At 36.8% G+C, this 17433-nt stretch overlaps 2 protein-coding genes across 2 annotated transcripts in view; one reads left to right on the top strand and one right to left on the bottom strand.

Annotated features, from left to right (window-relative positions):
- Positions 1-17433, top strand: part of LOC142339401 (uncharacterized) — a 51247-nt gene that overhangs the window by 27087 nt on the left and 6727 nt on the right. The window lies entirely within an intron of this gene.
- Positions 1-17433, bottom strand: part of LOC142339403 (uncharacterized) — a 39601-nt gene that overhangs the window by 19906 nt on the left and 2262 nt on the right. Inside the window, exon 2 of the mRNA XM_075389421.1 lies at positions 13225-13479. Coding sequence (XP_075245536.1) covers positions 13225-13479 — 255 coding nt within the window. The remainder of the gene's footprint in view (positions 1-13224; positions 13480-17433) is intronic.

The raw sequence follows: 17433 nt of genomic DNA, 5'->3' as shown, positions 1-17433 counted from the left end.
AAGAGTGCTAAGAACAGCACTTTGGGGAGAAACGGGTCTTGAGCGAGAAATACTTTCTCCAACGAGAGAAAGCGAGGTGCGGAAACCCGCATCTCCGAAAAGAACTAAGCTTTTCAAAGGTATTTACAAGTACTGTTTTTCAAGAAGCTTAAAATTTTCAATATGGCTTCCCTCAAAAAATTTGCAGACCCTAAACGCTCATCAAGGCAAAAAGTGGTACGGAACTTTTAGCAGCTTTCGGATTTTTTGAAAAATTGGATTTTATTGGTTTTCTCTGTCTTCCCCAAAACGAAGAGCTGAAATTGTTGAGGTTTTTTGTATGTTCAAGGGCTTGTGAAGAAGCATTTCCCACCTCGTCTGTGGCCTGAGGCTTACAACGACGCCCGTTCGTCTGCGAATAGATCGGGCATGGATGCACTGCGGTACCGAAAAAGGAAATCGGACCCATTCTGGTGCGCACAAATGAAAGAAAAGGCAATGTCTAAGAGAAACAAACAGACAAAAAGGCGACCGAATGAGGAGTCTGACGGTCAAAATTTAAGCAATGCACAAACTGATGAGAGTGAGTCTGAGCCAGGAAATGTTGAATAGAGCCCTTAAAGTCTTTGTTGCAATTTTCTATTTGATTTGATGACTTGATATTTTGTGCTGTTATTAGACTTTGATTAATGGCCGCGAATCAATAGCTGAGGCTGTTATTGTCCTTCTCTTGGTTTTTTTTCGCGTGCGTGACGTTATATTTCACTTTTAGGTGAGCGAGTATTTTTGGTCACTCGTGATTTTCCTCACTCTCACAAATGACTTCCTCGTTATTAAATTGGTTTTCTTTATTTTAAAGAGATGAGGTAAAATGAGTGTTTGACATTCTACTTGAAAGTTACTATAGAACAGTTAATAGCAGGAGCAGCTAATAAATTATACAGATACATAATTAAAATTTAACTTCCCAGTCCTTTTTCGCGCGGCTGTTTTCTGGCAATCTGCCAGCTATAGTTGGTTTTCTTTTGTTTATCGAATTTTGGATTGACTCTAAATGCAGAAAACATTACGATTCCATCTAATGGCTACCTCAGATTTTTACATTGATTTTACTTGACTCATTGTTCGATTATTCTTCAATTTGGCGGTTAAAACGTTAAAATTTAGATTGATTCTAAACATTTTGAAATTTTTGGTTTCTCTATTTCGTTGCAAAAACAATCGAACGTAGTTAAATAATTGAAAAGTTTTTAGATCGTTCAAAATGAAACCACCTTCGAGAACTGATCGCAGGAAAAGCAGCAACCTATTTGATTCGGAGGCCGAAAGAGAGGACATTATCCGATCCAGTATTTTAGCAAATAACACGGCGTGGCTCTTCGTTGACAATAAAGAGCTGATTTTGATTACTGTAAGCAGCTTTAAATGGCCACCCAAGACTAAGCCATCTGAAATGCTAAGTCTAATCGAAGGTGATAGTTTTGACCTGCGATTCAAAGATGGAAATGTGCCCTGTCGTTTGTTGGCAAAAGGAAACATGAAAAAACATGAAGAACTCATGAACAACTATCAGCAGGAGCTAGATGCAGGTAAACGGCCGTCTGAATTGCGAAAAACAGTGCTGGCGAATCCTAAGGCACCTGTTGTCGATGAGGTTAATTTCTTGTGTCGAGGCAGTGCACCCGTGATGAACAGTACCGTAGTCTCTCTTGGTAAACCAGCAGGCGTCGAAAAGTCAAAAGCCCCCAATTGTGCGTTATCTCAGCCAGTCATTTCAGCAAAGAAAAAGAACAATACGGTAAAATGTGACTTTTTTGAATAATTGCAAATGGCATCTTAAAGATTGTTAAAGGCCTCTTTGAAATTGTCGAAAAATATGAGACTGTTTAACGGTAGAAGGGCAAACTGATAAATGTCGTTGCTGTGCTTTGAAATATTTGCCCTTTTTTAGCCTGAGCCCGTTCTTTCTCAACCTTCTACTTCTGCAACCACCAGCTCAACCACACTTCCAACCATTTCGGACAACGCAGTCGATTGTGGGCCAAATTGCCGTCTTCTCCAGGAATATCTAGATGAGCATGTTGTTGAGATGAATAGTTGGATGAAAGCATTTGAGGAGCTGAAGAAAGCGGACGAAAAAAGACGGGCAAACATATGCGCAAGAATTGACGCTAAGGTACCCCATCGCTCATTTAGTATTTCTACTTTTTATGAAATGAACCTACTTGCTAGCCTTTTCAAAAGATCTCAAATTCTCAAGCATCATAGAGGCTTAAGTTCTTGTGAATAAATTTCACAGGGTTTGTTACCTGTAAATGTTTAGGCTACCCAATTGAAAGAAACTCGCCTCTTGGATATTCATGGGTTCCAAAGTATCGATGACTATCCTTCGCGGAGCGCAGGTATCACAGCAGTCATGCACAACGGTGAAGACTTTATGACGATTCACGCTGGCTCAGATGTCGGAAAGCTGGGTAGAGCATTGTTTGAGAAGCTGTTTCCGGAAAATGAGCGTGGAAATTACATTCTGGCACCAAAAAGACATGAGGCTGGTCGTAGACTTGAAGCTCCCAGTGAAATTCTCGACAAGTTTACGAGTAAACTTAGACATGAAGCCTTCCTTTCCATCAGCATTTTCAAAAATCCCTCTTGCGCGTTATTGGCATTTTAAAAAGATCCCTCTTGCGTGTTAAAATTTTAACCTGCAAAAACCAGTACTTCAAGACAGGTAATCGGCATAGAAGTTAATAAGAGATTGTCTTCTTGCTTTCAGAGATGTGCAGCAGAAGTACCCTGACACTCCTGGGCTCGCTTTTGAGAATGCCAGAAAATCGGCAAATCAATACGGCAAGGATTGCCGAGGCCGACATTCCAACGTAGAAGAAAATTAGTGAGGATTCTGCCTGAATTGCGAGCATTCTGCCTGAAAATGTCATTTTTCATTAAGGAGTGCTGTTTTATTTTTAATTGATCTCGAACGAACTTTGTAGCAATTATTGTAAACGCGTTGGTCTCTATGCAAAAATTTTGCTTGAACATTTTGATTTTTTGAGTGACTTTTACGCCCTTGACTATCTGCGTTTTAAGTGATCATAATTTCTCTCATTCAAAATTTCAAGTTCCTAATTTCAATTGGCGGCAATTTAGTGCTGAAAGTCAAATGATAAGTGCGCCAAAATTGAAAATAATTTTTCACTTTAAATCTTAATAGCGGTTTTTATTAACCTCTAATGATCAGGCTGCAATTTGTAACTGATTAGAGCTCCCACTAGTTGTTCGAGAGCAATTTTCCCGACGTTAGTCGGTTATGTTTAGTGAACTTGAACTAACCTTTCGTAACTTTCTTATATAGTCTCCCGACGTTAGTCGGTTATGTTTTGTGAACTTGAACTAACTTTCTGTAACTTTCTTAGATCCAGTTTGTTTACTTTGTTTAAACATTCGCTGTTTTGCCAGCGTAAGAAAGTTTGTATTGTCTATTGATCCTGAATTAAACAGTTTATTAAAACAATGATTACGTTTCCATAAAAGAACTTGTTTAAATAGTTTTTCGAAATTATCTCTATGACGGGCATAACGTAACCACTGGTTAAGTTTTTCAAGTGATATGATTACATGCGAAGATTTACTAATTGCGGATGGACAAGTTGTGCGTCAAGTTTTAACCAGTTCTAATGTCTGTCCTCAAATGATGCTGCCCCTGAACAGCTTCGAACAGTTCGAGAGCCGCATGAAATTCGACAAACAGCTTTCAAAAGCTTATTTTTCGCTAAAAGAACTATATGAGCTTTGTATTGCATCAGGGTTTAAAATCTTGCCCGACAACTATGGCGGCTATGGCCTCTTCAACAATACGGGAAAGGTATTAAAACCTTCGTTGCAACCCCTTAGACCTTTTCCTGTGGGCCCAATTGAAACTGTTCCTCTTGAACTGCAAAATGAGATGTCCGATTTGTCTGTAATGCGTGGCGAGCGTGAGCAGGATGAAGTAGTACTGCTTGGCCCCATTCGTTTTGCAAATCACTCTTGTTCGCCTAATACGAAGTTTTTCTTAGGATACACAAGTTCTTTTCTCCCCCACAACAAGTGCGTGTTTCTTCAAGTAATAGACTCCATAGGGCTTGGTGAAGAAATAACTGTGAGTTACGGATCAAACTACTTCAAAGACGGTAGTCTTAAACGTAGGTGCCCACATAAGGAAAAGCACGTGCCGCTAAACCGAGAAAATTTAGAACCAACGACTCCTCGATTCCAAAGTCCTGATGTCCCCACTCAGCTGACATTTTCGTCAAGTACCACAAGTGCAATCTTGGGATCTGGTGAGAGTAGTTCCAACTACACTGCAAGTCAGTCTAGCATTGGTACACCGACTGATTGTGAACTTTCGGCAAAGAGAAAATTTAGAAATCAACGGAAAAGGCGGGTCAAAAGAAGAATCTTAGAAGGTTCGAGTCGCGAAATCAGAACCTTCATACACCAGATAGATGCCACTCGCTCTTCGAAAGTTGAAACTGAGGAAACAGATACACAAGTGAGTTCGCAATGTTCTGCTGACGATTACCTTGAAACCGAAGCCTCTTTTGAACCCTAACATGAATTTGACCTCCCAATTGGAGAAGAATCTGAGGTGACCTCCAATGATTATGACGAAGATGATCTTGATGACAGTGATGGCACTGATGTGGCAGAAAGAAGTTTCCAGTTTTCTTCGAATCCGTTAACTTGTAACTCGAATGTAACTGTTCATAATGCGTCAATGGGTTTATTTGCAGCTGCTGCTCGACATTGTCTACCCGACGAAGCTCTGTTCGATTTGCTGAAATGGCAAAAAATTATTCATCCCCATGACAATGTGCCTACTCCCAATTTTATAAAAAGTGAAACCAAGAAATTAACGGATCTCTACGTAAAAGACACAGAAAAAATGCCAGCGGAGAAGTTATTTTTCTTAACTTTGCAGAAAAACTAAAGAAGAAAGTAGAAAAGTACATCAACGAAATTATAGATTACGCTAACCCAGAAACCGAAACGGATCTCAAGCTAACAAGTCTTTTCGATGACGGGACAATCAACGTGAAACTAATTTTAAACATAGATGGACTTGAAGTTCGAAAGTCGAGTGATTGCTCAGCCTACCCTGTTTGGGTTGCTCTTGCTGATCTGCCGCCAAAATTAAGAGCTTCATTTGACAACATCTTTCTTTGCTCATTGTGGTACGGAAAAGGAAAAGTTTTCTGGGACCCTATATTTGAACACTACAGATCTGAACTTGCAAATCCCCAGAACATTTGTTACAAAGGGAGACTATACGAAATCAGTTTTACAACAATTTTTCTCGTGGTAGACCTTGTGTGCAGGCATGATGTTTTGAATATGAGAAAATTCAATGGTTATTACGGCTGCGGTCTTTGTACCATGCGAGGGTTTCAAAGATTTCCAGGAACTCACTCTTATCCAAACAGTAAATCCTTCTCAATGCGGAACCCTGCTGAGCATCATATTCTTGTTATGCAGGCTGAAAGCGGAAGTGTTGAGGAAAGAAAGTCGAGGAAGGAGAAAGACCCAGAGGTGGACACACTAGGCGTTAAAGGACGCTCTAAACTGTTTGACATCATCCCAAATCTTCCCTTGACGTGTCCAGTAGACACGATGCATCAGTGCCTTAAAGGTGTGGCCAGTGACGTCATAAAATTTTTTACCGAGCAACTAAGTTTGACGGAACTAAGCGCAATCGACAATGCAACTTGCCAAGTAGTTCTTCCCAACGAGTTCAAAAGGTCAATTAGGTCTCTCAGTTGAATTGATCACTTCAAAGCAAATGAATTGAAAACTTTCTTGCTATATTTTTCACCCTTAATTTTTCAAAAGTTTTCTGAGAGTTCTGCTGCACATGATGCGAACATGCAAAATCTCAACTACCTGGTGTTTTCACTGCGGTCATTGTACGAGAATACCTCAAATGCAAACTTATGTGGACATCTTCTGGAAGCTTTCTGCTATAACATGTCGTTTCGTTATCCTCTAAAGAAATTTGACTCTATCAACTTCCATTTGCTGCGATACCTGGCCTGGCAGTGCAAAACATTTGGCCCGTTATGGACTACTTCAGCTACGATGTTTGAAAATGCCAACAATCATCTGATTAAAACTCTGACGGGGAGTGTCAATACCTGCAGTTTGATCGTTAGTCGTTATATACGAAACCAACAACTTGAAAGCTTCGAAGTGAAAGATGACCATCTAAAAGCTGATATTGAAAATCTGAGGAGGAGACCAACTGGTATCACGGAGGATTTGTACTTAGAAAGAAACAATTTTTATTATGAAACCAAAAAAAAGTTTCCTGAAGCCCGTTTGTTCTGTAGGTATCGAGGGCGCTTTTATCTTGATAGTCAGAATTATACAAGATCAAACGCCAACACTTTTGTTGCTATCGATGTGAACGGTGAAACCATAGTTGGCCAGATTTTGCTTTTCAAAGAGCAAGATTCGGAGTTGCAGTGTTTTGTACAGCTCTACGAAATTGTTGAAAAATTTGTAGTTGATCTGAGGTCAACGGAATTCGCCAGAAATTCAGACTCTTTTGAACCTCTCGCTTACCGTGTTGCAAAGTCAACTGATGTCCAGGCTTTCAAACTAGATGAAATTAAAAACAAGCTTATAAAGTTTGCTTTCTTAGGGGATTTATATTTCATCAGCGTGTTAAAACACTTTGAGCATGATTAGTACTGTTAGATTTTTCTTACTTGTTTTTAACTAGATGAAATTAAAATCAAGTTTATAAAATTTGCTTTCCTGGGTGATTTATATTTCATCAGCGTTTTGAAACACTTTGATTATTACGAATCAGCGTTTTGAAACACTTTGAAAACACTTTGAGTAATTTTAAAATTAGTCTTTTTCATAGGGTCATAGACTTGTCCAAATCGAACCAAACTGGGTATGGAGTATCACCAGTGTAATGAGAGTGTAAAACAAAAAGAATTTTTGCTATAGCATGCCTTGGAAAGAAGTTGGGTTTTCATACGGAAATTTGCTATTATTTCGAATAATTTTGCGATTGTTGTTTTAAAAGTAGGTCTATTTCGTCGGGTCCAGGAGTTGTTCAAATCAAATCAAACTCGGTATGGAGTATCCCCCGTGAAGTTAAAGCCTAGTACATAAGGAATTTTTGCTATAGGTTGCCTACGAAAAAAGCTAGTTTTTGATACGGAGTTTTGCGAATTTCGCGATTAGCGAATTTTAACTATAGCTGTCTTTTATTGGGCCAAGAAGTTCTCCAAATCGAATCAAACGGGGTATGGAGTATACCATGGGTACTTAGAGTCTAAAACAAAAAGAATTTTTGCTATAGCTTGATTAGGAAAAAACTTGGGTTTTCATACGGAAATTTGCGAATTTCGCAAATAACAAATTTTAAAAATAGGTCTTTTTCATTGGGTCAAGGACTTGTCTAAATCGTACCAAACTCGGTACGGAGTATCCCCTGTGAATCTAGAATCTAAAACGAAAAAAGTTTTTGCTATAGCTTGTCTAGGAAAAAAGTTAGATTTTCATACGGAAGTTTGCGATTAATTCGAATATTCAATTTTAAATAATTTTGAAGAATAGATCTTTTGATTAGGTCATAGAGTTGTCCAAAGTGAACCAAACTCGGTATGGAGTATCCAATGTATACCTAGAGTGTAAAACAGAACGAATTTTTGCTATAGCTTGCCTAGGAAAAAAGTTAGTTTTTAATACGGAAATTTGCGATTAATTCAAATAAGTAATTTTAAAAATAGGTCTTTTTGATTAGGTCTTAGAGTTGTCCAAAGTAAACCAAACTCGGTATGGAGTATCCAATGTATACCTAGAGTGTAAAACAGAACGAATTTTTGCTATAGCTTGCCTAGGAAAAAAGTTAGTTTTTAATACGTCGGGTCCAGGAGTTGTCCAACTCGAGCCAAACTTGGTATCGAGTATCCCATGGGTAACTAGATTTTAAAACATAAAGAAATTTTGGTATAGCTGGCCTAGGAAAAAAGTTAGTTTTTCATACGGAAATTTGCGAATTTCGCAAATAACGAATTTTAAAAATAGGTCTTTTTCGCCGGGTCAAGGAGTTGTCCAAATCAATCCAAACCCGGTATGGAGTATCCCATGTGTATCTAGAATGTAAAACAAAAAGAATTTTTGGTATAGCTTGCCCAGGAAAAAAGTTAGTTTTTCATACGGAAATTTGCTATTGTTTCGAATAACTTGAAATTATTGAATTTTAAAAATAGGTCTTTTTCATCGGGTCAATGAGTTGTCCAACTCAAGCCAAACTTGTTATCGAGTATCCCATGGGTAACCAAATTGTAAAACCAAAAGAAATTTCGGTATAGCTGGCCTAAGAAAAAAGTTAGTTTTTCATACGGTAGTTTGCGAATTTCGCAAATAACGAATTTTAAAAAGAGGTCTTTTTCGCCGGGTCAAGGAGTTGTCCAAATCAATCAAAACCCGGTATGGAGTATCCCATGTGTATCTAGAATGTAAAACAAAAAGAATTTTTGGTAAAGCTTGCCTGGGAAAAAAGTTAGTTTTTCATACGGAAATTTGCTATTGTTTCGAATAACTTGAAATTATTGAATTTTAAAAATAGGTCTTTTTCATCGGGTCAAGGAGTTGTCCAACTCGAGCCAAACTTGGTATCGAGTATCATATGGGTAACTAGATTGTAAAACAAAAAGAATTTTTGGTATAGCTTGTCTAGGAAAAAAGTTAGTTTTTCATACGGAAAATTGCGAATTTCGCAAATAACGAATTTTAAAAATAGGTCTTTTTCATCGGGTTAAGGAGTTGTCCAACTCGAGCCAAACTTAGTATCGAGTATCCCATGGGTAACTAGATTGTAAAACAAAAAGTATTTTTGGTATAGCTTGCCTAGGAAAAAAAGTTAGTTTTTCATACGGAAATTTTCGAATTTCGCAAATAACGAATTTTAAAAATAGGTCTTTTTCATCGGGTTAAGGAGTTGTCCAACTCGACCCAAACTTGGTATCGAGTATCCCATGGGTAACTAGATTGTAAAACAAAAAGAATTTTTGGTATAGCTTGCCCAGGAAAAAAGTTAGTTTTTCATACGGAAATTTGCTATTGTTTCGAATAACTTGAAATTATTGAATTTTAAAAATAGGTCTTTTTCATCGGGTCAAGGAGTTGTCCAACTCAAGCCAAACTTGTTATCGAGTATCCCATGGGTAAGCAGATTGTAAAACAAAAAGAAATTTCGGTATAGCTGGCCTAGGAAAAAAGTTAGTTTTTCATACGGAAGTTTGCGAATTTCGCAAATAACGAATTTTAAAAATAGGTCTTTTTCGCCGGGTCAAGGAGTTGTCCAAATCAACCCAAACCCGGTATGGAGTATCCCATGTGTATCTAGAATGTAAAACAAAAAGAATTTTTGGTATAGCTTGCCTAAGAAAAAAAGTTAGTTTTTCATACGGAAATTTGCTATTGTTTCGAATAACTTGAAATTATTGAATTTTAAAAATAGGTCTTTTTCATCGGGTCAAGGAGTTGTCCAACTCGAGCCAAACTTGGTATCAAGTATCATATGGGTAACTAGATTGTCAAACAAAAAGAATTTTTGGTATAGCTTGTCTAGGAAAAAAGTTAGTTTTTCATACGGAAATTTGCGAATTTCGCAAATAACGAATTTTAAAAATAGGTCTTTTTCATCGGGTTAAGGAGTTGTCCAACTCGAGCCAAACTTGGTATCGAGTATCCCATGGGTAACTAGATTGTAAAACAAAAAGAATTTTTGGTATAGCTTGCCTAGGAAAAAAAGTTAGTTTTCATACGGAAATTTGCGAATTTCGCAAATAACGAATTTTAAAAATAGGTCTTTTTCATCGGGTCAAAGAGTTGTTCAAAGTGAACCAAACTTGTTATCGAGTATCCCATGGGTAACTAGATTGTAAAACAAAAAGAATTTTTGGTATAGCTTGCCTAGGAAAAAAGTTAGTTTTTCATACGGAAATTTGCGAATTTCGCAAATAACGAATTTTAAAAATAGGTCTTTTTCATCGGGTCAAGGAGTTGTTCAAAGTGAACCAAACTTGTTCTCGAGTATCCCATGGGTAACTAGATTGTAAAACAAAAAGAATTTTTGGTATAGCTTGCGTAGGAAAAAAGTTAGTTTTTCATACGGAAATTTGCGATTATTTCAAATAAGTAATTTTAAAAATAAGTCTTTTGATAGGGTCATAGAGTTGTCCAAATCAAACCAAACGGGGTATGGAGTATACCATGGGTACCTAGAGTCTAAAACAAAAAGAATTTTTGCTATAGCTTGTCTAGGAAAAAAGTTGGGTTTTTATACAGAAATTTGCTATTAATTCGAATAGTTAATTTTAAATAATTTTGAAAAATAGGTCTTTTTGATTAGGTCTTAGAGTTGTTCAAAGTGAACCAAACTCGGTATGGAGTATTTCATGGGTATCTAGATGGTAAAACAAAAAGTATTTTTTTGTATAGCTTGCCTAGCAAAGTCTATTTCAGTCTTACTATTATTCTAAGCTGAGGGCCTCGAGCCCGCATGAGGTGCACTCCCCCCTGCCCCGTTGAGACGCCGGTTAGTCGGTTTCCCCCCCGCTGGGATTTTGTGCACCTCATGTTGGGGACGTAGATGGCGTGCCGTCGATTTTTTGGGTTCTCTTCGGTCTGGTTCATAAAATCATCGGTCGGATTGTAAATTTGCGAATTTCGCGAATAACGAATTTTAACTATAGTTATTTATTATTGGGTCAAGAAGTTGTTCAAATCGAACCAAACCTGGTATGATCTATTCCCTGTGTTTATAGAATCTACAACAAAAAGAATTTTTGCTATAGCTTGCCTAGGAAAAAAATTTAGTTTTTCGTACGGAAATTTGCGAATTTCGCAAATAACGAATTTTAAAAATAGGTCTTTTTCGCCGGGTCAAGGAGTTGTCCAAATCAATCCAAACCCGGTATGGAGTATCCCATGTGTATCTAGAGTGTAAAACAAAAAGAATTTTTGGTATAGCTTGCCTAGGAAAAAAGTTAGCTTTTCGTACGTTAATTTCCGATTAATTCGAATAGTTAATTTTAAATAATTTTGAAAAATAGGTCTTTTTGATTAGGTCTTAGAGTTGTTCAAAGTGAACCAAACTCGGTATGGAGTATTCCATGGGTATCTAGATGATAAAACAAAAAGAATTTTTGGTATAGCTTGCCTAGGAAAAAAGTTACCTTTTTGAACGAAAAATTGCGATTATTTCAAATAAGAAACTTTAAAAATAAGTCTTTTTGATAGGGTCATAGAGTTGTCCAAATCGAACCAAACTTGGTATGATCTATTCCCTGTGTTTATAGAGTCTACAACAAAAAGAATTTTCGCTATAGCTTGCCTAGGAAAAAAGTTAGTTTTTCGTACGGAAATTTGCGAATTTCGCAAATAACGATATTTAAAAATAGGTCTTTTTCGCCGGGTCAAGGAGTTGTCCAAATCAATCCAAACCCGGTATGGAGTATCCCATGTGTATCTAAAGTGTAAAACAAAAAGAATTTTTGTTATAGCTTGCCTAGAAAAAAAGTTGGGTTTTCATACGGAAATTTGCGATTAATTCGAATAGTTAATTTTAAATAATTTTGAAAAATAGGTCTTTTTGATTAGGTCTTAGAGTTGTCCAAAGTGAACCAAACTCGGTATGGAGTATTCCATGGGTATCTAGATGGTAAAACAAAAAGAATTTTCGGTATAGCTTGCCTAGGAAAAAAGTTAGGTTTTTGAACGAAAAATTGCGATTATTTCAAATAAGTAATTTTAAAAATAGGTCTTTTTGATTAGGTCTTAGAGTTGTCCAAAGTGAACCAAACTCGGTATGGAGTATCCAATGTATACCTAGAGTGTAAAACAGAACGAATTTTTGCTATAGCTTCCTTAGGAAAAAAGTTAGTTTTTAATACGTCGGGTCCAGGAGTTGTCCAACTCGAGCCAAACTTGGTATCGAGTATCCCATGGGTAACTAGATTGTAAAACAAAAAGAAATTTCGGCATAGCTGGCCTAGGAAAAAAGTAAGTTTTTCATACGGAAATTTGCGAATTTCGCAAATAACGAATTTTAAAAATAGGTCTTTTTCGCCGGGTCAAGGAGTTGTCCAATTCAATCCAAACCCGGTATGGAGTGTCCCATGTGTATCTAGAGTGTAAAACAAAAAGAATTTTTGGTATAGCTTGCCTAGGAAAAAAGTTAGTATTTCATACGGAAATTTGCGAATTTCGCGATTAGCGAATTTTAACTATAGTTATCTTTTATTGGGCCAAGAAGTTGTTCAAATCAAACCAAACTCGGTATAGAATATCCCTATGGTATATAGAATCTAGGAAAAAAAAGAATTTCTGGTATAGCTTGCTTGCTTAAAAAGTTACTTCTTTGTTTATATTTTTTTATTTAATATATTTTGTAGTTTATTATGTTTTTGTTATTGTTTCCGACTGTTCTTAGCTATTTTATTGTTTGCTTTTATTTTGTTTTGGAGATAGTTTAGGCCTGGTTTTTTTGGCCAGTGCTTTGCTCAAAAATCTCCTATAGTTGAATGTTCATAACTCCGCCGTAGCCGGTCCGCAGCCCGGTTGAGATAAGGAGGAGGGAAACACACCCAAATCATAATGGAAAAATCTCAAGAGTTGATTTTCTTAAATCAAATTGAGATATTTCCGACACTACTGTAGCTATAAATATATTTATTGACTCATTTAGTGCATCTGATTAGACTACCGCGTGCTTTCGAGACGGTTTACGATCCGAGGATTTTACCGAAAAATAACGGGGAAAAGAGTGTAAAGAGTGTAAAAAAAATATTTTTACACCGTTAGTGCTACCCTTAATAAGGGTGGAAAAAGTGTAATGCAAGAGTGTAATTATAAGAAGAAGAGTGGAAGAGTGTAAAAAAAAGATTTAATGGTGTAAAATAAGGGTGTAAAAATAAGTTAAAGGTGTAATTAAGAAGAGTGTAATCGTAAGAAATTACACCGTTATTCCACCGTTAAATCTTTTTTTTACACTTTTAAATTACACTTTTTCCACCCTTATTAAGGGTAGCACTAACGGTGTAAAAATATTTTTTTTACACTCTTCACACTCTTTTCCCCGTTATTTTTGGGGAAAATCCTCGGCCCGGGTGAAATCCTGCTTCCAGCTACCATCCGGCCATTTTGTGATTGACTGAAAGAGGAAGTAAGGGAAACTCATACCTGCCTTGTTGCGTAGTTGTCGTTTCTGGTGGAATGCACCCTTTGGCTTTTGATGGCACAGACAAATAAGGCAGCCGCAAAGAGAGTGAGTAGAAACGCAAATACAACTAGGAGAATGAAGAGAATTGTGTACTGGTCAATTAGCATGGCTGCGTACTCGAATACACCCTCACTTTCCGAGGGAGAAGTTCGTCCTCCTCTTCCTTTGTCTCCTGTCTTATTTGCACCTGCCTCAAGGGGAACATTGGATACGTTCTAAAATACGCAATTAAGTCAACAGTCAGAATAACATTCGGCTGTAAAGTGTATGGGCTGATAAGGAACATTTGTAACCATAAGGCTGTGCTACCCACCACCACTATGATCAGATCTACTTGGTCCATGACAGGCCAGAACATTTTTTTGTTGAAACATGTAAATTATTCAGACTATAACCCTAAGGTTAGATATCTACATGCTTTCAAAGGTTAAATAAATTAATCACAGTATCAGTATTGTAAGTAATATAATCTTAAATAAACTTAAAACTGTAGCTGTTCGTTCTCATAGGTAAAAATAGGATTTGAAGGCTTCTATTTGTCTACTAACGGGTACTTTCTTGTGTTGATCGAGCAAAAACTCGGTTAAAACATTTTTAAAGCAAGTTTTACTGTTAAATGTTCTTATTGAAGAGGGGAATTTGTTCCATTTTTGAACGCTTTTCCATATCAAAGATTTGTTACTCAACTTTGTCTTCGTTCTCTTTTTTCTAATAATTTGATTTAATGTCTTGTTCTGTCTAGCGTTTTGTCTAGCGTGTTTAGTAAACATTTTAAAATTTTCGGATGTTTCCAACTGTCTTATATCTGTTGGTAGCTTCATTGAGCTAACTTTTGAGATTTCAGCAACATTGAGCAACAATTCGGCTGGCAGGATAAGATCCTTAATGAGAAGATCATGGGGTGGTCAAATTGTCGAAAATAACAAACTTTTATTCCCAAGTTAATTTGCCTATTTATGAGGTTTATGTTTTTTGCTGTAAGAGTTTGAATATTCCACTGAAAGAAAGATGAGAGACTACAACTGACTTGAAAACATCAATTTTTACTTTAAAAGGAATTTGATTTCTTACAAGATACAAAGAATTGCATTAGCCATTTTCCTAAAACTGAGTTCAGGTGATTTTCAAAGGTTAGGTTTGAATCTAATTTATTCCAAGATAACGACAAGCATGAGCTGGTTTTATTACGTCACCTTCAATATTAATTGAATATTTTTTCTATACTTTCAAATTTGCATAAAATACTAGTTTCATCCGCAAATTGAACAATATCATTTTCACTTTCTTTCCAGTTCTCCGAGAAAATCGTTGACATATAACAGGAAAATATAAGGTCCTAACACAGGTAGTTGTAGAACGCAATTAAAAGGTTTCTTATCTGATAAGTCAATACCCAATTTTACGCATTGTGTTCGATTTGTGAGAAAAAACGTAAGAAGTAAAATTGTTGATTGAGAGAGAAAGAAATTTTCAGCTTCCTTGAGTAAATTCCAATGTGAAATTGAATTGAAAGCTTTTGCAAGATTCAAGAACACAACACCTGTAACGTTGTTATCTTTCATATTTCCAATTGGGTTTTCAATAAAGTAAAGCACAGCATCAGTAGACGACTTTCTAGATTGGAACCCGAATTGTTTTCTGTTCAAGAGCGCAAACTTTTGCAAAAGTTGGTGTTACGGAATTTGGACGATAATTTTGGTAAAAGAAAAACATCTCGTTTTTTGAGAACTGGTGCGATGTGGGCATCCTTTTGAATTGTTGGAAATCTTTCTCGTGAATACAATCGTTAAATATAATTTGAAGATGTGTTCCAATAGCATATTTTCGGGATTTCAACGCCCAAGCATTTATGTATCCCGTTTCTGGTGCTTTGTTATTGTCTAGATTGTCGATAACGTTATAGACTTTCCTCAAAATAAAAGGCCTAAAGTTAAGCTCTTGAAATTTAAGTTCTACTTTTTCGACGATCAGTGGAGCAATCTGCCCTTTGTAGATGCCCATTTCGCTGAAAACTTTGTTAAAAGCCTTACGGATCCACTTTTTTCTTCGGTTTTTGACCGTTTTCATCAATTTCAGTGATATTCGGACTCTTATTTTTCTTTCAAAATTTTTTTCTTAATGACCCATGTGTGAGTGGATTAGGGTTGACAGACAGCAGCGTTCGATCAGCAAAGGATCAGCCGTCCTCAAGCCCTAACTGATTAATTAAAAGTCTTTCAAAAATTTCTGCAAAAGTTGTTGTTACGGAAATTGGACGATATTTTTTCAAAACAGGAACATCTGCTTTGTGAGAACTAGTGCGATGTGGGCATCTATTAGAATTACCGGAAATCTTTTTCGTGAATACACTCGTTAAATATAATCTCAAGATGTGTTCCATGAGCATATTTGTTCGATTTCACAGCCCAAGCATTGATGTATCCCGGCCCTGGTGCTTTATTGTTGTCTAGATTGTCGATAACTTTATACACTTCCCTCAAAGTCAAATGTCTAAAACTAAACTCTTTAAATTTCTTCTCTATTTTGTCGACATTCAGTGGAACAATCTGTCCTCTGTAGATCGACTTTTTACAGATCGACTTTTTTTGTTTCGGTTTTGGACCATTTTTTAACAATTTCAGTGATATTCGGACTGTTAGTTTTCCTTCCAATTTTTTTTCTTAATGAACCATGTGTGAGTGGATTAGGGTTGACAGATATTAGCGCTCGATCATCCGCCGATCATCCGTTCTCAAGCCCTATTGGCTGATAAGAGTGGTCTGGGTCGCGGACTTCAGCATTGGAGAGGTATCTACTTAGTTTGCAAACGTAGAACTGCAGGTTTAATCATTAAAAAATTTTGACAAAAGTTTAGCATCAGTTCAAAAAAGTTATCGCAAAAATGTGAAAATTTAAGGTTTCTGAACTCAAAGTGAAACTTAAGATTTCTCAACTCAAATTAGAGGTTACTTACCAAATTGGGGATGAACTTAATTCAACCATGTAATTTTTTGGGAGTTTTTCACATCAGATTAGTTTATAAAAAGAAATCGGACTTAATTATATCTCTAAAAATTACTCTTGCGGAGTATATATACCGCTTTATTTTTGTAGATTTTCAGAGCTTCTTTTCAATTTAATTTTGTAAGTGAAGTCTCTCCTTTCTGTTGGCACTAGAAGTTGGTACTAGAAATACTAGAAGTTAGCTGGTGTAAGTTAACCTTTTCTAAGTATAGGACTGTGCTTGTTTTTCTTTATAAATTAGTTAGGGCAGAAAATCTTTAAGAGAAATAAAGTCGCTTAGAGGGCTAACTTTAAGGAAAACCATTAAGAGGGCTAACTTTGAGAAAAACAATATTTAAGAATTATTTTCAGAACTTGTTGGAATTTGTAGGATAAGGCCCCCGAACCACCTTAGCTGAATTTTAAATTCTACATTGGCGACCGCAGAGGGATGAGATTTTTTTGGGATGAGATTGTTCAAATTAAATTTCACAAAATTCTCATTTGAGTTTTTTTAAAAAAAGGGACCGCAGAAAAATTGATACAGAGACAAGTTTGTTATGAAAATAGCTATCAATAGTTGTTTTTTCAATTATAGAAGAAGATTCAAGACTTTCTTTCCTTTGTACTCTTGGACGAAGTCTTCTGTTGGGCAAGCTATTAAACACCTTAAATGTTACAGACAAACTTCCTCAAAACCATGTCAATCTCTATGCACAACATCAGGTAGCATCAGGGAAACACTCATGAACTGGGCAGACAGAGCGTATCAGACTTGTGTACGTGACAACGCCTTGGCCCCAGAGGCAGAGCTTGAGAGATTGACTAACTGGATTTTTACAGAAGGACTGCTTGATGGGGAGATCACCAAAGTGTTGAGGCGACAGACGTACGTTAGTCTTGCTGTTACTGCGGGCAGGGCATTAGACTTGAGGTTGAACATCCCGCAACAAACGACGACAATGATGATGATCGGTGGAGTACCACAGCAACAGTGGGTGTGCGGGCGACCAGATAAATGGAAACGCAAACAGAGATGGAGGAAGTACCCTTGAACCCAGAATTTCATTTCCATCTTCTGGATTTGCTTCTTTCTGGGCAGCAAATATGCGGTGGACAATAGAGCATCCGATCAGGGGACAGGAAGTGATAACCGGTGACCAGCAGTCCCAGTCAAGAGCTTGAGT

Source organism: Convolutriloba macropyga, chromosome 5, assembly GCF_964194025.1.
Source record: "Convolutriloba macropyga chromosome 5, txConMacr16.3, whole genome shotgun sequence".
Classification (NCBI taxonomy): domain Eukaryota; kingdom Metazoa; phylum Xenacoelomorpha; order Acoela; family Convolutidae; genus Convolutriloba; species Convolutriloba macropyga.
This window is presented reverse-complemented; position numbering and strand designations above follow the sequence as displayed.